Raw genomic sequence first — 21,031 nt, 5'->3', positions numbered from 1 at the left:
TATCTCAGGCAGTTAATAAATTCATTTGGAAACATGAATGCTCTACAGTGTTAGGTCCTTTGAGAAGTAAAGACCCGGTCCTGCAGATCTGGGCTGCATGAGAAGACTATTCATAGGAGCAGCAGCTTGGGAGATGGACCTTCAGCTCTGAGCAGACATCAATGAAAGCCATACATGAGGCTTTACAAGGACAACTCTATATAGGACACTGCTTCTGGTCAATCCAAAGGGAGAGAAATTCCTTGAATCGAACAGGGAAGCACCGGTGCCTGTTAAAATGTCCTTAAAGGGTGGAAAGATCTCCTCTCCTTCTGATGTGGGGTCTCTCTGGAGAGCATCTCCCCATCCTCCCTTGTGCCATACAACCCAACAACACAACACAGAGAGACCACTGGTGAAGAGACAACAGAGAGGGACCACTGGTGAAAGCATGAACTTCTGCTCCAAATTGTCTGCTTTGCTTTCTGTGAAGACACCCTCAATTTTACGCTTATTCTTAAACCCTTTAATTTTCCAGAGATTTGGGTGATACAAAAAGGTTTAGGCAAAATTACATCACGGTGGAGAGATAAGTTTGTGGTAAGCCTGAATAAAGAGAAGCAGTAATTGCTTTTCTGTGTGTGCTAGACCTCATTTAAGGTTTTTAATCTGTAGGAGCTTCATTTTCTCAGGTTTTCAACTGCAAAGGGCTGGCAGGACTGTTATGGAGTCCCCATCTGAGTAGTCAGAGGCAGCCTATGGCCCTGCCACCCAGCCCTGCCACTGTTTGTGCAGGAGCAAGGATGCAGGGGAGCATCCTCAGTCCTGCCCTGAGGACTGCAAGTCCCAAAGTGGTTCAGCAAATACCCAAAGCCTCCTCAAACAGAGAAATGGGATTTATATAGCCAAAGGAAGAGAGAAAGAGGGAGGGAGAAAGAGAGAGGGAGAGAAAGAGAGAAAGAAACAAAAGAAAAGAGAGAAAGAAGAGAGAGAGAAAAGAAAGAAAAGAAGGAAAAGAAGAAAAAGAAATAAGGAGAAAGAGAAAAGAGGTGAGGAGGAGGAGGGAGAGGAGGAGGGGAAAAAAAAATCCCTGAAGTAAAAGCTTAAAATAAGAGTTGCTTTCAGATACGGTGCCAAATCCAGCGCTGGCAGCAGTGGGCACAAGGCCATTGACTTCCAGCCCAAGCTCGACTGAAGTCGATGCCAGCGGCGAATTGGCTGCCCCGCCGCCGGAGGAAGGCCGTGGAGCTTTGTCAAGTTTTCCCGAGCTGCCTACGGAGCGAAGAGCGAACTTCAAAGCGGCCCCCCCCTCGCCCCCAGCCCGCTCCCCTCCTGCCATCCCCGTCCTGCAGTCCTTTCACGGCAGCTCATCTAGCAGCCCCCTTGCCAGGCAGACGGCTCCTCGCCGGCGCCCGTGCCCCGCAGTCCCGGCCCCCTCCCCAGCCAAAGTAGAGAAGCAGGCGCTGCTGGGAAGGACAAAATCTTTCCATTTTCTCCCCGGCTTCTTGAAAGTGGAGGGAGCACGCTGCTGGCTCTGGGAAGGTCTTGGTGCTGCAGGCGTGCTTGAGGTCAGTGAGATGGGGGAAATGTCAGGCTCACCGCCTTTTGGTCCTGAAGGGCTAATTTTGAACCATGGGAATTGGAAATGGAACATGGGAGGTGCCCTGTGCCCCTCAGGAAGCACTGCTGGGCTGGGCAGGTGCCGGAGCCCTGGCACAGGCTGCCCAGAGAGGGGCTGGGGGCTCCTCCTTGGGAATCTCCAGCAGCCGCCTGGACGTGGGGCTGGGCCCCCTGCTCGGGGTGGCCCTGCTGGAGCAGGGCTGGCACCACAGGGACCTGGAGGTCTCTGCCAGCATCAGCCACTCGGGGATCCTGTGAATTGGGCAGCTGTCAGTGCTACAAAACTGTCCTCATTTCAGGGAATGGTGCTCTTGTGGCCTGGAGGGCATGGGACATGTCCAGAAGGGACTGAGGGTCTTCCCAAAGTGGCCAAACAACACCTAATGATGGCATTCCTAGTGATACAGCTCACTGTCATGGGCTGAATTTGCAGGAAAAGAAGGAAAACAAAGAAAACCGTGCAAAAACCCCTCACTCCGTTCACCCTATTTGCAGCCACTCTTGCACCAAGGGTGACCCTCAACCCAGAGGGACCGTCCACCCCATGCCTCAGCACCCAGGCGAGGAGATGCCACCTCCAGCAGGCAAAAGCACCTTGAAAACTGCTCCATGCCCGGGTGTTGAAACATCTGCAGCGTGCACATCTGGCCGCAGCTCCCTCTAGTGCTCGTCTTTTTTCCAGCACTCCCCGATCAAGTTGCATCAGCAACCTGCTTGGCCAAGCCCAAGTCCCCCAGGGATGGCTAAAGGAGGGTGCAAGAGGAGGTGGGTGAGGTGACGGAGTTCCTACATGCTGGCCCTGAGACATCTCACATTGAAACCGATTGCTGCATCTCCTCCTCGGTTGCTGTGGTGCAAAACGAGCCCCAAGCACCACGAAGCTCTGCTTTAAGGACGGGAGTGGGTTTGCAAAAAGCAGCGTGCCAAAATAAGACTTTGAAGCTGATACACCCTGATCAGAGAGCTCTCCAGCTCTGGTCCTGCAAAGATCTGTCCGTACCCTGACTTTACACCCCGGCAGCTGCTGGGGCTGGGACGGAAGAAGATGAAAAGCGAATTTTCTCCTATAGCACGAGCAGGTTTTTGGGATGCCGAGCATCCACGCACCGTGCTGGGTGCTCGGCGGCGCGCGCCTCTGCGGCAGGGAAGGGCACGGTGCCGATTTACAACAGCTGGGGATCTGGACCACAGAGCTCATAAAAATAAGCCAAATAAAATAAAACAAATAGCTCCATTTTATGTTCTCCCCGCTTTTACTAATTTACAGGGGATATTCGTGTTACAGGAAAGTCCTAAATGGCTGAAAAGCGTGTTTTTCTTCCCCGCCTCCCCCTGCAATTACATCACGCGCTGAATCAAAATTGAATTTCCTATCGCCCTTCATATCAGTCGCTCCCTCTTCCTCCGACTTGCAGACCCGGCCCGCCAGGCTTTCTGCCCCAGCCCTCTCCAGGCCCGTAAACATCTGGCAGCAACCACCTCCTTATCTTCTCCCCCCTCCATCCCCATTCCTCTTTGAAGCTCGCTTCTGGCACCGTGCCTACAACAACGTCGCGATGGGCAGACCGCGGAGACAAGCCCGCGACCAAAAACGCCTCCTCGTGCTTCCTTCCCTCTTCCTACCAGCCTCTCCCCTCTCCATCCACAAGCAGAATTTCACCCATTTCCACCCATTTCCAGGGATGGTCCCTGAGCCCCAAGGCTGGCAGCAGCCCGTGTCTGGCATCGCTGCAGCGGTGGAAAGAGAGCGATGGATGGGGGGAAAAAAAATGGCTGGTGGCTCTGTAGAAAAACAAGGGTGGGGAAGGGAGGAGAATGAAAAAAAAGCACTGCCACATTTCTTTGTGAAATCCCTGCTGGCAGCATCCCCGTTGCACGAGGTGCCCTGGGACGGGGAGCGCAGCTCTCTGCCAGGTTACAAACAGGTGTGAGGGCAGCCCGGCGGCGCATCTGGATGCGGTTCGTGCTTCGAATGCCGCTTTAATCCCAGCTTTCATCTTCCCTACTCGCTTTTCAAGAGGGGGGATGTGTCGGCTGGGAAGGGGAGGAGCAGCAACCTCAGAGTCTTTGCCCCTCTGACTGCTGCCCCATCCCCAAAGAGAACCCTTGCAGCTTAACCGCTTACCGGCTGGAAGGATGCTTTCACCAGAAAATAGCTTTATAGACCTAGCCCTGCCTCACAGGCTTTGGAGGAGATGCCCACCCTGTGCAAGGTGCCGGGTAGAAGCAAAGCTGAGAGCCTAAACGCCCAACGAAGCTGGCAGAAAGAAGTAGCTGGGCCGTGCGGTGTAGCTGTGGTGGCTGCTACGGGGTGTAAAGACAAGATGGAGAAAAACAAATCAGATCCTGGCTCCCCTCTGCTTCCAAGGTGGTCCTTGGAGTATGGAGTAAGTACAGTATTGGTACATGAAAGATTTACTAAAGTAGGCAACAAACCTTTCCTCCCACCTGACCATGTTCATTTGAACACCCTATGGAGGGATTCACCCTGACTCTCTTTATGTGTATAAAAGGCGTGTGAGTGATCTCAACCAGCTCCCCGCAGTCCATGTCATCCCCAGAGGGCATCTCCTGATGTTCGTGTTGGATGTCTATCACTGGGGTGGGTGAGGAGCCACTGCGAAGGTCCTCTCCCCCCTGGCTGCAGGCAAGGCAGTTAAAACACTGCCTCCAAGACGCTGAATTTGCAGGTGTCCAAATTTAGAAGAGAGAAATCCCAACTTCATGAAAGCTGACGTGGGGAGGGTCTCGAGCGGCAAAGATTGGGGCAGTAAAATGGGAATTAGACATGGCACGGGGTCTGTGGTGGAAGGAGGAATACAGTAGGAACATTTTGCCCTAATTTCACTGCTGTCTCCAAGATCCTCACCTTGACACACTATCCCATGCACGACAGACCCTCCTTCTTCCTAAGCCATCACATTTTATCGTGCCTTCTACAGAAGGTGCTCACTTGAGGTTCGCCCACCTCCCACTATTTACCCTGCGCACAGCTTCAGACCAGAGCAAAAAGGACTGATTGCTCCTCCGGACAGGAAAGCAGATGGGTGCTGGAGGGGTTTGTTTGTTTATTTTGCAGTAAGCAACTAATTGCTTGCTTGCTTAAGCAAAGAAATGAGATAGCGATGTTTTCACTTTGTTTGCAGTAACATTACCTCCGAGGAAACTCGATCCAGACTTGACCACGCTCCCTGGTATTCCTTCACCCTCCTCTCCCCCCCCCCCCCCCGCTTCGTTTTTAACACCCTTCACCAAACCCAAAGGTTAAAAGGTCCACAAAAAAAACATGTTATCTGTCAAGCATCCCCTATGGCTGGAGATAGGCGGCATTATCTCAGCTGCCCTCCCTCCTGCTCTCAGCTCCTACTCAGCACGACCAGCGGTCCCGGCGGGAGACTTTCCCAGCATGATAGGAGCTGCAGCTAGAAACTTCATTAAGTGGCTGATGTGAGCATTCAAGTGTGCGCTTCTCTTTGGTAGCAATGAGGAGAAGGAAAAGCAACCCCAAACCATGCATATTTTGGAAAGACTGAGACATATTGTTAGCACAAGCCCCCGGTACACACTCTTGCAATCAATGAATGCTGGAGAAATGCAGCGCTCTCTGCTCTTTAAATGGCTTTACAGCCTGCCTCAAGCAGCACCGAGGGCTGCAAACCCAGGTAACAGAGCAGCAAGGACTAGTCTAAAAATGCTGAGAAATAGCCAGGTACTTACATCCATTTTATCCCAGAGCAAATCCCCGTCTGCAGAATCAAAGACAGAAAACCAGCTAACAAAAACTGCAGGCTCGGCTTCATTTTCCCCCACCGTCCCCCACTTTCAGAAGGAAATCAGCTTCTCTGAGGGAAAAAAAGGAGTCTTCCAAGTTTTCTGTGCAGTGTATTTCCTTCGGTGCGGGTCTTGCCCCTCCTTGGAGATGCACAACCTGAAAGGAGAGAGAGAGCACGAGCTCTGGTTAGCTCTGAAGCTTAGCAAGTCACTGCTAAAGAGGGATCTATTATCCAAATTGCAAAGGAGTGGTTTATGAATCACGGAGAAGTTTGGATTATCCCCTCCGAGTCCCCTCCCTCGCCAAGCCTTGATACAACCTTGCGAGTCAACAGACAGACAAAACGTATGGCTTGAATTACACCCTGAGTTATGGTCTGATTGTGTGTTTCCATTTAACCCTGCATATGGCAAGGCTTCATGCGCTGTTTCACTTTTTTTCCGCTCTCCAAAAGGTTTCTGCAAGTGCTTGTGAATAATAATAATAAAAAAAAAAAAAAGATAAATCTTTAGGTGAGCCCAAATCTTTAGCTCTTCATCTCTCCCTTCCTTCTCTCCGGAGTTTTTTCCCCTTTTTTTTTCTGCAGAGGAGACGAATTAGAAAAACTGCACTTCCCCACTAACGCAGGTGCCCGTGCCCTGCAGATGTTTCGGGCTGATCTGTTACAACAAAATGTGTTTTGCTCTTTCCCTTCTGCTTTCCTTCTCACCTCATTAACTCTGCCTCTCACTTCTTCCAAGTCCTCGGGCACCTGGAGCTGCGGCTTGGTAAACATGCAACCCCACTGCCGCCTCTGGGGAGCAGCCAGGAGGAGACAAAAGCCCCCCCCAAATCCCCCCTTTTTTCCTTCTTCATCCCAAACAAATAAACAAACCAGGTGCGGGACTCAAACTCTTAGAAGGGTCCTCTCTGTCTCCGGGGCACGCCTTGCTTTGGCAGCGGCATTAATAGCAGTAAATGGGTTTCCCTTCACTTATCCTCTTCAGACACCGCTCCGGGCTGTTCTTTGCGGTCTTTGCGGTGGTTTTCCAACAAGAAGCCCACCCCACGAGAAAGCCAAGAGTAAAACAAGCAGAAAAACCTGCCTGCTCCACCAGGGGCTCTCCAGCATCCCCAAGCCGTGTCCATGTCTCCCCCCATGCCCCTCGGAAAGGATTTAGGATGGGGAATGTCTGGAGCCATCAGCATCACATTAGGAACCCCTTTGCCACCCCTTAGCCTGGGGCAAACACATCCCACCTGAGCCCCAGCTCCGGATTTGTCCCTTTCTGCCGTGATGCCCACTTCGGGAAGCAACTGGGGAGCAGGGAAAGGAATATTCCAGGGTGTTTTCTCTGCCATCTGCAGTGTATTTTTCCATTCAGGCTGCTCTTTGGCTATCACAACCCCAGCGCCTGGTGGAAAGGGTTACCAGAGAAGTGCTGTTATTACAAAGGATTTTAATAACCTCTAGGGGCGAGTTCCCGGCTCCCTTGAAGTCCAAGACAGAACTCGGCTGACTACAAGGGAGGCAGGATTTCATCGCCACGGGCTGTTTTTCTTTAATGCCCGCTCGGGTTTGGGGTCGAGGTGTCCCTTGATGTGCTCCCAAAAACATCCAGCCACACTGCTCGGTTCTGGGTATTTCTCTATCTTTTCATTTCTGGAAGCACTTTGCTTCCCGCCCTGCTCCGCGAGCACACTGGAAACCTTCAGCCCTTAATCCTGCCCATGTCTTTTAGTGTCCATTTAGATATTTCAGACCCCTTATCTCCCTCCCTTGAATTGCTGAGCAGCGCAGAGGCGGGTGTAAAACGTCTCAGATGGTCTCACTAACCCTGACCAGCCAACATCACAGGTTCCTGCCTTGCAAGAAAAAAATCTTTTTTTTTTTTTTATTTTCCAGGAAGGAATGGAAATTATCTACCCCCCCAACCCAAGAGCCGCAAGTTTGGCCAGCGATCGCGCCCCTGTTATTTGGGGAGGTAATAACTCCTTTTTCCACTCGCTCCAGCACAGGTTACATTTGCGAGAGGAATTTGCAAGGGGAGGGAAGGAGGGAGACTCGTCGGGGCAGACGTGATGTTTACAGCTCTGGAGAGCTCTGGGTCACCGATCAAACCAGCAGCAAGTGGCCTGCGGACTCCCCAGACCAGCGCCGTTTTTAACTCTGAGCTCCCTTCTCCCTCCACCCCGGGGCTGTTTGCAGCCAGCCCCGCTCTTGCGTGCAGAAAACCTTCCCTGCACGCAGAAATCGCTCCCATCTGACACCTCCGAGAGCCCCGTGCCGGGATGGGAATAGGCAATGTGAGCTGTACGTAAATCTGTGAGTATCCGTCCCACCTTTTTTCCAACTTCCCCTACCCAAGCAGGAAAGACACCCACCTGTACCCACTTCTTTTAAGGGCACTGCATCCCCGCACGACCTGCACTGGGGATGGGGAGCACGGGGAGGGAGCAGGGGGTGTGGGGCTGGTGCAGCCCCCAGATCTCCCCTCTCCATGCAGCTTCCCCTCTTCCTGCAGCTCCCGGCTCTCCCCCCTTGCTTTTAACCCTCTGCATCTCCCCTCTCCCTTGCAGCCCCCGGGGGTCCCTGCGAACCCACAGCCTCCCGCTCGTCTCTCTCCGTTGCTGCCCTTTGCATCTCCCTTCACGCTTGCAGCCCCGAGTCTCCCCTTGCAGCACCCAGATCTCAGATGTCCCTACAAACTTCTGCATCTCCCCGTTCTTTTTTTAGCCCTGCCAAGTCTCCCCTTTCCATCACAGCCCCTGGGTCTCCACTCTCTCAGTCTTTGGGTCTCCCCTCTCCCTTGCAGCCTCTGAGTCTCCGGTACCTCCACACCCTCTGGGTCTCCCCCGTTCCTTGCAGCCCTTGGGTCTCCCCTCTCCCTTGCCCGCCCTGGGTCTCCCCTCTCCCTTGCAGCCTCCAAACCCCAAATCCCCCATCTCCCCCACACACCCCACTCACCCCTCAAAGACCCTCTTTCTCCCAACCCCTACTCTTTCCCCTCCAGGGGTTCGGGGTCCACCGCCATATCCCTTACCGGGGGTCCCGGCAGCGGCTCGCTGCCCGTCCCCATATCCGTCCCCCTCCTCACCTCCGCACTGGGGTTTGCTCGGGAGCTGCAGAGGCCAGGGCAGAGCGGAGGCCGGGGTTCCTCTGCCTCTGCGCCCGCGGAGCCTCCTTATATGCGGTCCCCGCAGCTTTGATATGCGGCGTGATGTCAGCCCGGATTAGCATAACAAAGGGCTCGGGCCAGGAGCGCCGTGCGCCCCTCGCATCCCTCCTAGGGTAGGGACCGGGGGCGGGCGAGCGAGGCTCCGTGGGGGCTCCACTCCCACCCTCCACGCGAGGCTGGGAGGTGGAGGCTTGGGGGGCACCCCCTGGAGCCCTCCCTCTGAGCTGATTCCCCCCCGTCACGGGGGATGCCCGGGGGGGGGGGGGGTCCTCGGTGGTGGTGGAGCCGCTGCCGCCGAGGGTCTGGGGGCCACGCGGGGCGCTCCTTCTTAATTGAGCGGTTAATGATTAGCAACAGAAATGGCTAGCTGGTGTTTTCAACCGGAAACTTGGAAGCGTGGCCTCTCCGGAGGATGATTAGCGGGGCCGCCAGGCTGCCGTCCCAATTAAAGGACAAAGATACTTTTCACGCGCGGGGCTGGCAGGTGGATTTGCTTCTCCTGCGAGGCTAAGAAATCTCGCCGCCACAGTCGCAGCACGGCGGCAGGCGCACGTCCTGCCTCCCGAGTCCTGCCGGCTTTCACAACCTCCTCTGCTTTGATCTGTCTTTAATCAGGGGAAAGTTCAGATGCCGAGATCTGATTTTTCCTTTCATGCCTGTATCAGCGATGGAGGCTTGATGACTGCGTGCCTCCAAAAAAACAAAAGGGGGAAAGAAAAGGAAGCACGTCTGGCTTCTCAACCTCATGGGTCTGAATTTATGACTTCTGTGTCAGCTCTGGCCTGTGAACAAATTGGCACTGGTTGCAAAAGTACCTGTGTCGTTTTGCTTCATCATGGATTTCAGGTGAAAGGAAAGAAGAGAATGAATGCTTTAATCCTAGCACCAAGAGACTCAGAGTAAATTTCCTTAAGGTCTATTTTGGGAAAAGCTATTTATATGGGATAATACTTTTATGTATGTCTCCTTGCGCCGGAAAGATTGTGTTCATATACACGGATCGCTAATGGGCTTTCCTACATGAACTGTAAAGAACCCTGCATACACAGTCCCTAATTCCCCAAACCCTATATTGTTTGTGTAAGACCCAGTTTGCCAGCAGCTCTGCAGTGTGTGCATCTGTCCATGTGTAACAGATGCCCCCAAGTGCTCAAAGTTCCTGAGACCCCCCCCTTTTCCCAGCCTTCTTCCCACCCCACTGCCCCCCAGGAGCTCATCCTCCTCCTCCTCCTCATGTGTTTCATCAGCGAGGACTCATTTACATGGGGAAATTGTCTGCAATATCTCTTGCACTTCAGCTTTCTGCCCCGGTTTCGCCATGAATAGTCTTTTTTCCAAATCTCCTTAATTTTTCAAGTCTTTTTGGGGAAAATGCAGTTGTTATTAACCAACAGGAGCAGAGGTGGGAGACAGCAGTAGCTGTAAGACCCGTGTTTTTGCAGTAGGCACCTGCTGTGCTCGGGGCTGTGCAAACCCAGCACGGCAAGGCACGTCCCACCTTCATGGCCTAGGTATTGGCGATGGGAGCTGGGTGGCCAACGATGATGGTGTAGAGGCAGGAATAAGGAACAATGAAGACAGAAGGACATACAAGGTCAAAAGGTAGGATAAAGAGTACGAAACCAGAAGAATAGTGAGAAAAGTTATATAGGATACATAAATCGTGTGGGATATATGCACTAGACTAACCACATGCATATAGGGAGTTATTCAGGAAGAGGTTTAGGGACTTTAAAACCACCCCAAACCTTTAATCTCAGACAATGTCTTGCACAGACAAGCCTCCGGGCTCTGATGTGCCAAAACCTTTCAGCACGTGTTTAATTCCTCCTAATCTCTATGTGACATGCTATGCTCTAAGTGCTTTGCTGAGTCGTGGGTGTCATTGCTAAACCACTGAGGGTCTTTGCTTCCTGCTGCTCACGCACACGTCGGGGTCTGGTGGCAAAACACGGATGCTTTGCGGGCACAGTGGAAATAGGGAGCTGCCTCTATGTGCATGTAGAGGGTTATTTGACGGGACCTGAGTGCCAAGCAAAGGGCTAAAATCTAGAAGTTTAGCACTCATTAGGTTTCCTAGTGCGTTTGTTGGTGAAACATATTGCCATCTTCATCCACAGAAGACAACTCGATTCACCATCTTCCACGGGATTTTCGTGGGAGAGAGCTGGCCACACCAGTGCGACCATAAATAAACCAGAGCTGGGACTTCCCGGAAGCTTTTAGGACTGCCAGCTGAACAAGCCCCATGGGAAGCAAGTGGTCATTGAGAAAACAACCCTCACCAGCACCGCAGCCCGCGAAGACGTGGGAGAACATGGGGAAGGAAAGCATCGGCCCGTTATTGGAGGTGCAGACAGGGGGACACAGTTTTCTGGATTGCATTTCCAAAGTGACATAATTATTAGCCTCAAGGAAGTGTCTGGAATATCTTCTCCTTGGTAATCTCGAGAAATGTTTTTGGGATAGTAAGAGGAAATTTTTAAGCCTGTCAGAAAGGAGTTGGGCTGGAAATTAAGCTTTGTGTCCATCTGTTGCAGCAGGTTTGGGATCCCTGAGACATGAACCCCCCAAAATCTGGCAGGATGCACCAGGAGAGTGCATGGCGAGGGGACATCGGTCTTCAAAGCAACCACAGGCAGCACAGAGAGGGTCCCCCAAACATAACGGGGTGACTCCTGCATCCCCCTGCAGAAGCCCTAACACTGTTACAGACCTCCACAAACTACACAAACCACACATTGCCATTGAGAGACGGCTACCATTAAGATGCTGAGGAGCTCAACCAAACACGTAGATGAAAAAAAAAAAAAAAAGGCATATTCTATTACTAATGCCACCCATGCTGCCTTCGGTAGCATCATTTGTCATTAGTTTCTCTGCGGGTGTCTTCTCACCCTCTCTTCTTCTCCCGTTCCCCCCACAAAGAGAGAAGCCCCTCCATGGATGACTCACGATAACATTAAACATGTGCAGAACCAGGACCCCAGTGTAAACTCTCCTGGAGCGGGGGGCCGTGCTCCCTCGTTTAAAAATCTCCCAAGCGCTGTGCCAAGCCGTGGCACTCTGCAAATATTTATTAACATGACATGGTTATGTATACTGTGGGGTGTGGTATTACGGTTTTATCAGCGAGTTTCAAGATGCTGCGTGCTACGAATGAGCTATGTAAGCCATCACACACGCAGAGGGGTTAGGATAACACTTCACCCAGCATTAGTGTGTGTTCTGCATGTGACAGTTGAAGGAGCCATTTATAAATGTTCAGGATTATTATTTTTTTAATTATTTAGCTGGGACCAGTGACCAGAAAGTGCCAAGGCATGTGACAGCGGGCCCTGTGACAGGATGCCATTCCCCTGTTTTAAATAATTATCCTGGTCATCTTCAGGCACAGGCTGCAGCGTAAGTATTTTACCATGCCTCTAAGTTTCAATTATAAGCACTAATAAATTTTTTAAAGGCTTTTCCATGTACTAAAATAAGCCAAATGAATGCACTTGTATGGGTTTTGAATATTGACCCAGGTTCTTTGTCTTCTGACAGGGAAAACAAACAAGGACCATTTGATGCTCGAACCTTCTGCAAAACGCTTGAAAGCAGGAACATCTATGGAAGTAAGGACTCAGAGACTGAGGTTCCTCCAAACTAAAAGCAAGACCAAGGTGAATACATGGGGATTGTTCCCTCTAGGCTGCCAAAGAGCAAGCATCAATACTCCAAAGGGGCAAATACACTGGTACTAGACTGGATACGTCCCTTCCTGGCCTTACTTCTGTACTGCATCCAGGGAGAAGTGCCTGGCTCTATATTAAGTAACAAAAACCAGATTTCTGTCCCCAAAAGGTGCAGCCAGAGTGGCACAAAAGCTCAGTGGTTCCCCTTGCAGTGCCCAGACTATGGTGACAGCAGCTACAACTTACAGAGGCTATATGCAAACTCCCTTGTACCCATATCAAGGACAGGTTTAAAAGGGGACGAGGCCACCACTTGTCCTCCCTCTGGCATGCGCGGCCAGCCCTGTACGGCTGTAAGATTGCAGCAACCTGAGATTTCCCCCCACCAGACATCTTGCAGAAGATCACAGTGGTATGAAAGCCTGCAGCCTCACAGCTCTGCTTTCTTCTGCCTCTTTTCTCCCCCCCAACCCTGCCCTTAAATAACAGAGATTTTTGGGCACTGATATCCCGTGTACCTGCCTGTAAAAGGATAGGATTCAGAGCCATATCTCCTGCCCCCATTTCAGTGGGGTTTCTCTCCCCCACCTTGCCTTTAGCATTATCGCCTGCACTGCAGAAGTGCCCAGCTGGAGCCCCAGAGGGGGCCAGCTCTTCTCTCCCATGACCAGGCAGAAGAAAACCAAAGCAAAGCCTCTCGACTCCTGTGCCATTTGGCCAGAAACTGAGCAAGCCCGACCTCCACAGCCTGTGGAATGAGCAGAGCAAGCTTCTCCCTCGGACCCAACGTCCCACCCCTACCCCAACGCTGCCTTTTAAGGCCTCCATCCTAATAAAAACCAGCTGTCAGCTCCTCTCTCCAACGCTGAATGATCCCTTCAGGGTGGGGTGATTCTTCCCTACGAAGAAGTCCAGTAACCCCTCCCTTGCTGCAGCGCGGGAGCTGGAGTCCTCCTCGCAGGGGGCTTAATCGTGGAGGTGTAATTAATAACAGTGACTTGCAAGAGCAGAGAGATGGAGACCAACTGGAAAAGATAAAATGTCCCAATAACCTTTTTGGAATAGGAGGGATATTGCGAAATGTTCAGGGGAACATCTCTTGTTATGATCCCAGCTTTGTAAATGCTGGCTGAGAGTAAAAACACCTCGTCTGTGAGCAAGACATTTGTTAGACATCCCTATTTCTGGCCATTTTTAACCCAGTCCCTGATCCCCAAACTCATTCTGACTTTGACGGGATGCATGGACCGGGACAGAGCTGTGCCAGGTTTTGCTGCAAGGCAGCTGGTCTCAGGAACTCTCATGCAAGGCAGAATTAGGGCCAGGTTACCCTGGCCAGAAATAGGAATGGCTTCCCAGAAATAGGGAACCCTAAAGGGTTTCTCCTAAAGACCTGTCACAGATACAGGCACCAGGAGATGCTCATCCACTTGCACTGCTGGCAGACCAGCTTCTGAAAACCTGGTCTGATTTTCTTTAAAAGCCTGAAGATCCATGTTTTGGAGCATCTTCTCTTCCAGCAGGCAGTTTTATTAAGGAACAGTCTTCAAGGGGATGCTCTGAAAACCTTTCCCAGAAACACACAGGGTTGTTGTTTCATTGTTATCTAAAACAGCCTGGAAAATATTGCAGATGAATCCTTTTTGTTGACAGGAGCGATTTTTTTTTTTTTTTCCTGAGTGGGGTGGTGTGCTCTCTGTCTGCTCCCACCTTGACAGCTCAGTTGGGATTTCTGTTCACCTCCAAACACCCGATTGTGGGGTTTGGTTCCTCGTCCGCGATGGAAGCCTTCCAAGCGAGTGGCCCTGCAGAGCATCCATTCATCTCCCCTCTGTGTGTGTCCCCACGCAGACATGCACACCTCTCTAAACAACTTGTCCGACCGTTGTTTTACTTTAGTGAAACCGAATACTGCAGTTTACATTCACCCATGATGTCACGATAAGGTTTGTAACAGCCTGAGCCGGTGGACAAGGACCTCGGCGTTCTGACAGCTGCATCGTGTGCCAAAATGAAATTATGATTTCATTTATGATTTTCATGAAATGATTATGAAATAGGTGCTGAGCAAGGTATAGTATTTCCGAAGATGTCATACGGATTCGGGGCCTGCCTGAGCACTGGGTTACATTATTTTTAACCTAGAACCCTACCAGGGGTAAATTATGGGGTGGCTTGAAAACCCAGGGAGGCATTTGCTCCTTTTGCCTCCTCATAGCACTGCTACACTATCGCTAGGATGCCATCCTGCTCTTGGAAAACATAGGCCATTGCATATCAGCTTGGCCACTTAATTGCATGGAATCCACAAATATTCATGAAGCTGTTTTAATTGAATTTATTTGCAGTGTAAATATTCACGGAGCTCATTCCGTCCTCAGCAAAATGCCAGATTTGGAAGCCATTCATCACTATGGTCAGAAAAACAAGGGTTTGGCGTGCTGATTGCAGGCAGTTCATTAAGATGAATTAAGATTAAGTTCATTAAGTTCATGAGATGAGGGGGAAGAGAAATGGGGACTTGTTTGATCTGCCCTACCTGGGCATATCCCCACAGCCCACTGCTGCTGATGTGCATGGAGAAAGAAGAGAAAAGAGCATCAGGCTTTTCTCACGGACCAGCCACAAATATCTGAGGAAACCATGGAAAATCCCTTCTTATGATCCTGTCTCCATCCCTGGTCCTCACCAAACCCTGAGAGATGGGTCTAAGGAGATTTCGTGGCACCTTCAGGAACCTGGGGGGTTCACCAAGCTGCTGCCAGCCCTTTCAAGACAGGGCTCCCAAATGCCAGCGATGCAATGTAAATGGTATTCTTCATGTTTAAATGCCGACCATAACAGATACAAAGCCTCATGCCTCCTTGAATGACCATGATCTGTTAGATTGCCAGCTCCTTGCGCCCACAGAGCTTTGGACAACAACATAGAAGTTGGGGGCTTGAAGCCATGATCATTTTGGGGAGATTCCCTGGTCTGCCCCATGCAGGATGTCTGACCAAAAACTTTCTTCTTGATTTTCAGCCTCTGCATCCAGACCCCACGAAACTCAGTGGAAAAGCTCTATTAATATCAACAGAAATGATCAGATGTGAAGAGCCAGAGCCTTGGTGAACTATAATAATTCGTACTCACTGGGGAGCTGATCATCCTTCTGTTGCTCCTCCCATCCATCCCATGGTGGCAATAACATTAAAATGTTATGCTATGAGAATAAATCAGAACTTGCTATTTCCATTTGAAAACACAACAGCTTCATTTACTGACTCATCCTAATACTCTACAGGACAACTCCCATGTTATTCTACTCTTTTTTTTTTTTTGCCTTTGTATTGTCTTTTTCTTTTAATCTTGCTCCGTTTACTTGCTTTTGTGTGGTTTTATTTTGGGATTTGGGGAAGGTGAAATATAGGGGCAAGGGGAAGGAGCATAGCAGATTGCGTTAAAGCACACACTGCAATGGCAAGGCAGCAGTTATCCAAGTACGTGTGACAGAAAGCATCACTAAATAAACAATAATATTAAAATAATAACAGTAAAAAAAATAAAACAGCAGAAAGATCTCTCCGTCCAGCCAAGCCAAAAAAGTAAAGGGCTGGCATGGAACAATCTGAGAAAGTGTCTGAAGAGCTACAAGTAGGTTCTCTATTGTACGGAGGAGCCAAAAAAGTGTTTGGCCACAAACAGCGGGTGATGCATTGCAAAACATTTCCCGAGGAGATTGTTAGAGGCTGGGACGGCTGGCATGGAGAGGAGAGGGGGGAGGCCTCGCTGCGGGAGGAATATCTTAAGCCTTCAAACAACAGCCACTAAAATATCCCCAGTGCTCTGCTTCCCCAGAGGTGCCAAGGGTTGAACGTTTTGTGCAAAGTGACTTCGGTGGGATAATGCAATCTCGTTGAAAATTATTTTTTTAGCTGCCCCTTTTGTCACGAGGAGGAAAAGCACAAAGGATAGGGCTTGATGCAGTGATGTCAGTAGGCTTTGGATTAATGGGTTTTGGATTGGACCCATGGTGCAAGAGACGGTGTTCAACTCCAGCCATAAATAAAGTGGCTTCCATTAACGTTTATATTTGCTTTAATTTATTTAACCAAGAAAGGCAGGAGAGGCCCACAGGTCTCAGTATTAAGAATGAGCTGGCCAAGACAGCAGCAGATAAAGCTTGCACCAGCGTAAATCAAAGCTTCCATAAGTCATGCTGAAGAAACCATGGGTGAGCAAGGCAATAAAATGTGGCCATTGTTTTTTTATTGTATCATTCTCGGCTTTCACTTTCTGCCGGAGCCAAAATGTAATTTCTGCTCCATGGTTTTAAGAGGTACCGGAGAGGATGGACCAAGCTTCTTGCAAAACTGGGATGCAGGACAGGAGTTCAGAAGCTGGGATTTGCAAGCAGCTCACAAATGCTTTCCCTCCCTTTATGGCCAGATAATAATAAAGATGAGATCCAGAAGCTTTATATTATTTTTTTTTTCTACTTAAATGTTGGAAAAGGCTGCACCTCCACCTTGTTAGACCTCCACTGTGAAATATCACTGTATCCAGCATTGCTTAGCCTCGTATAATTGGGGCTTATCCATGTGGAGCTGGTGCCATCCATCCTGGAAATTGATATGTTTAATTCAGCTTGAAGAGCTGAAGAGCTGACCTGAGCAGAGTTTCTTGCTCCAGCTTTGATGCAGAAACCACAGATCCATTGTCCATGCAGTGCTAAGCCCCTCATGGAGGGGCTGCTTTAGCAGCTTGCCTCCCTTGACACGGGGCTGCAGAGACACCACAGGTGCTGTTTTGTGACGGGGGTAAGGAGGTTTCATCCTTCAAAGTTTGTCTTGGCAAAAAGCCCTTTTCCCATCCAATCATGGCACCTACGTCCTCAACCCTTTTGGGAGTACCAAGGGCACTTCAGATGCTTTTTTTTTTCCTTTTATAGTTCCCCACGGGATGGCACCAGTTTATAACTGTGATACAATGATGCTGTTCCTGCTACTACAATCATGGCTCTGTCACGATTTCCATTATAGACCTCAGACTGGCTTTTTTTTCTATTTTTTTTTTCTTTTCCTGGGGTCTATAATTTGATCATAAAAGCTTGTGCTGGGCTGAAATTCAGCTGCCAGGTCTTGGCTGGATAGCAAATCTGATTTAACTCTGAGTATGCTGAATTCCTTTCACACAGAGGAGAGCTTTGGGGGGGCTGAGCATATCACAGTGTGGGAGATGAGTCCTGACGGGCAGCAAGGAAAGATGGTTCACTTATATGATATCTGGGGACAGAAACATGGGGAAAATCCAACTGGACAATGCCACGTCTAACCTGCCATAGTCTCTTCAGCATCTCCTAGACTACAGATTACAGATGATACTCTTTATTCCTTTTACTGGCATTTTTGCTCTCCATCCTCATGGGTGTCTCATGTTTGAACTGTCTGTTCCTGAGCTCTTCACAAGGAATTGTTTAACACATTTTAAATATGTTTTTATTCAAAGCCTGCACTCATTATGTTTCGTTAGACATATGTCACTAAAAAGCATCTTTTCCCCCTTGCTCTATGTTTTATATAATATATACAAATCTTTGAAGCCCTCCTCCAAAGGGCTGAGTTTTCCCAAGAAGACCACTTTGGTTCAGGTGGTTTTGGGGTTTTTCAGCAGCTCCAGCCCACCAATATCTGGTCTCTAGGCCAAAACTCTTCCATTCAGTGGATCAAATTTACCACCAGCTATGAAGTCTTGTCCTCAAGGAGGAACCAAGGCGAGGACTCAATAAAGCTGAGCATGGCATAGACACAGCCATGTCACGGACAGGGCTTTACTGAGGTAAATTGCATCAGGGAATGTGGAATGGGAACTGGTGATATGGCAGGTACTCACAAATTCCTGATCTATGTAAATTAAAAAAAAAAAAAAGTGCAATGATATATTGTAGTTACTGTGGGATGGGGCAAGCACTCTTCCAGTTCAGCCCACCTTCTTCAGATGCCTTGTCTAGGCAGTAAAATGACTTTCCATTGTGGTGCCTCTCTCCTCCTCCTTTTTTATCTTGAGATAATTCTTTGCACAGAGGCACCTAGCTTGTAAATGCAGCTAAAATGTTGTGAGGCGGTGGGTGAGCTTTCCTCCCATGGCTGCTGCTCCATGGCTGGGATGCTGGAGGACACCAAATGCAGAGCTTCCAGTCCCAGCTCCACAAGTCTGTTCCCTTCTAGACCTGCTTATCTCAACCCACTGCACAGGGATGGAGCAGAAGGAAAAAAAATGCTCTTAATTAAAGCAATACAGCTTGGCCACCAGTTCCTCATCTGGACAGCGGGTGTAATAGCACTTTCCTGGCCTGTGGGGGCATGGTGAGGACGATGCCGCTAAAGACTTCTGCGGTGAGCAGATACCTCGGCCGCGAGGGCTCCCTTGAGAGCCTAAAATTGATGGGATGAGGCATCACGGCTGTACAAACCCCTAATCTATCAAAGCAATAGGCTGTGGAAGAAAGATACTTTACAACACACTTACACCGCAGATGGTAAGTGACTTATGGTGCATTCTACCTATCGTCCGCAGGAAAACGGTATTAATAAAATACACTGACATGACAGATTAATAGCTCAGAACTGCGGGCCAGAAGAGGCTAGGACTAGCCCATTCTTCCTCTGGGGTTTTTAACAATGAGGAATTAAGTAAGCGTTACACGCTAAAGATACGTGAAGGCAATATTGAAGCAAGGCTTTGCTCTGGATGGAGACTGTGAAACCAACATTGTGGGGCTCCATGTTTATTATCCCATGTTAATTTTGCACGGTTTATAAATAAACTGTGGCTTTTAATCGCTGCTCATGCTGCAAACACATCCCAGGATCAGAGAGGCCATAAGTGCTCCTTTGGCTCCTCTGGTAACAATGTGGGCCTGATCCTTCACGTCCTTCACAACCCACTGCTGTGATTCTTCCCAGACTGAAAACAAACAAATAAAACCCCAGAAAGGGCTGGGGTTTGTTTTTAATTTTGGTGTTTTGTTGTTGTTGTTTTTACTTTTTGGAGGTGAAACATAAAGTCTTGCTGGAGTTTATCACTGCTGAGCAATTTGGTGATTTCAGCCTGTGTCCCTATTTCTCTCCTTGGCCTTGATTGCAACTCCTTGGGACAGCCCCCAGGGAAAGTAAAGGGAGGGGGGTTGTTCACCCCAGCTGTTTTCAAACACTTACAGCAATTTTCTGAGATCTTTTGGGTGTTGCATAGACAGTGGTGGGACAGGTGATGCTCCAAAGGGCATTTGAGAGCTCTGGGGCTGAGCTTACAGCCAGTATTTTAGTTGGGAGCTGCTGTGTTTCAGTGCAGGGCTGGAGCAGCTCTGCTGTGGGGCCAGGCTGAGAGAGCTGGGGGTGGTGGGCCTGGGGAAGAGAAGGCCCCGGGGAGAGCTGCCAGCGGCCTGCCAGGGCCTGCAGGGGGGGCAGGGAAGCTGGGGAGGGACTCTTTGTCAGGGCTGGGGGGACAGGACGAGGGGCACCGGCTGGAGCCTGGCAGGGGGGAGGCTTCGGGGAGGCGTTGGGAAGAAATTCTTCCCTCTGAGGGCGCTGAGGCCCTGGCCCAGGCTGCCCAGAGGAGCTGGGGGTGCCCCAGCCCTGGCAGTGCCCAAGGCCAGGCTGGGTGGGGCTGGGGGCAGCCTGGGCTGGGGGCAGGGGGCCCTGACCATGGCCGGGTTGGAATTGGGTGATCTTTGAGGTCCCTTCCAACCCAAACTGTTCAGTGATTCTCTGATGGACAGCGCAGTCCCTACCAAACACTGTTCTGCAGGGGATTTCAATAAGCCTTTGTCATTTCAGACCAGCATAACCACCGGCACTGCAGGATTAAATTTTGATCTCTGGCTTTGAAAAACAACACAGAAGAGTCCAAAACTTTAGCATCTGTGATGTCTGGTTTTAGGGATCCATATAATGTATTAGTGGGATCAAGCTGGGTAGAGATGCAGTTCTCACCACAGCTGTACCGGCAAACAAACAAATAAACAAACATTGCATCTTACTATTACTGGCTCTTTTCTCCTTCTCATACCCATCACTTTGTCAATGTAGCTGTTTCCTTGTTGGACTGACAGAGTAGCTGTCAATACAGAAGGAAAGGGAGGGAGAAAGGAAGGAAGGAAGGAGTAAAGGACAGATAGAAGGAAGGAGAGAGGAAGGGATTGAAAAGAGAGTGAAAAGGAGAAGAGCAAAAATGAACACAAAATGAAAAGAAAAAGAAAAAGAAAAAGAAAAAGAAAAAGAAAAAGAAAAAGAAAAAGAAAAAGAAAAAGAAAAAGAAAAGAAAAGAAAAGAAAAGAGAAGAGAAGAGAAGAGAAGAGAAGAGAAGAGAAGAGAAGAGAAGAGAAGAGAAGAGAAGAGAAGAGAAGAGAAGAGAAGAGAAGAGAAGAGAAAAGAAAAAAGAAAAGAAAAGAAAAGAAAAGAAAAGAAAAGAAAAAAGAAAAGAAAAGAAAAGAAAAGAAAAGAAAAGAAAAGAAAAGAAAAGAAAAGAAAAGAAAAGAAAAGAAAAGAAAAGAAAAGAAAAGAAAAGAAAAGAAAAGAAAAGAAAAGAAAAGAAAAGAAAAGAAAAGAAAAGAAAAGAAAAGAAAAGAAAAGAAAAGAAAGAAGAAAGCTACCTTTGTTCCTTGATACATTAAATTTAAAACATCACACTGGTAGTAATATATTGGCTTCATTACACAAAGACTGTAAAGTCCAGTTAGCTCATAATTCCACCAATAAAGATCATGATTTGCCAATAAAAATTAGGGCAGCCACTGATCCGTAGTCTAGATTTCCTGCTTGGGATGGAATTGTAAAATATGATGA

General features: G+C 49.3%; 1 protein-coding gene and 1 long non-coding RNA gene across 7 annotated transcripts in view; one reads left to right on the top strand and one right to left on the bottom strand.

Moving 5' to 3' along the window:
* The window catches only part of WNT11 (Wnt family member 11), a 33,695-nt gene extending 23,964 nt beyond the window's left edge, over positions 1-9,731 (bottom strand). Inside the window, exons 1-2 of one of the 4 annotated variants that reach the window (XM_080600742.1) lie at positions 8,449-9,731; positions 5,317-5,527 (exon numbers count right to left, since the gene is read on the bottom strand). In XM_080600742.1, coding sequence (XP_080456868.1) covers positions 5,317-5,399 — 83 coding nt within the window. In that variant the 5' untranslated portion in view covers positions 5,400-5,527; positions 8,449-9,731. Of the gene's footprint in view, positions 1-5,316; positions 6,065-8,394 lie in introns of those variants that run through there. The other 3 variants (XM_080600741.1, XM_080600739.1, XM_080600740.1) reach the window with 3 other exon arrangements.
* LOC308198413 lies at positions 6,342-20,829 on the top strand. Of its 3 annotated transcripts, XR_013953887.1 has the most exons (5): positions 6,342-7,676; positions 10,650-10,879; positions 11,823-11,934; positions 12,076-12,194; positions 14,555-20,829. It is a non-coding gene; the product is annotated as an uncharacterized lncRNA (long non-coding RNA). The 3 variants fall into 3 exon arrangements; XR_013953888.1 differs by having other exon boundaries at positions 12,076-20,829; XR_013953889.1 differs by lacking the exon at positions 10,650-10,879 and having other exon boundaries at positions 6,344-7,676; positions 12,076-20,829.
* The last annotated feature ends 202 nt before the right edge of the window (positions 20,830-21,031 follow it).

This window comes from Anser brachyrhynchus (genome assembly GCF_964034855.1).
Source record: "Anser brachyrhynchus genome assembly, chromosome: 1".
NCBI classification, from domain to species: Eukaryota; Metazoa; Chordata; class Aves; order Anseriformes; family Anatidae; genus Anser; species Anser brachyrhynchus.
Note: the sequence above shows the minus strand (reverse complement) of the source record. Positions and strands in the feature narration are given on the sequence as shown.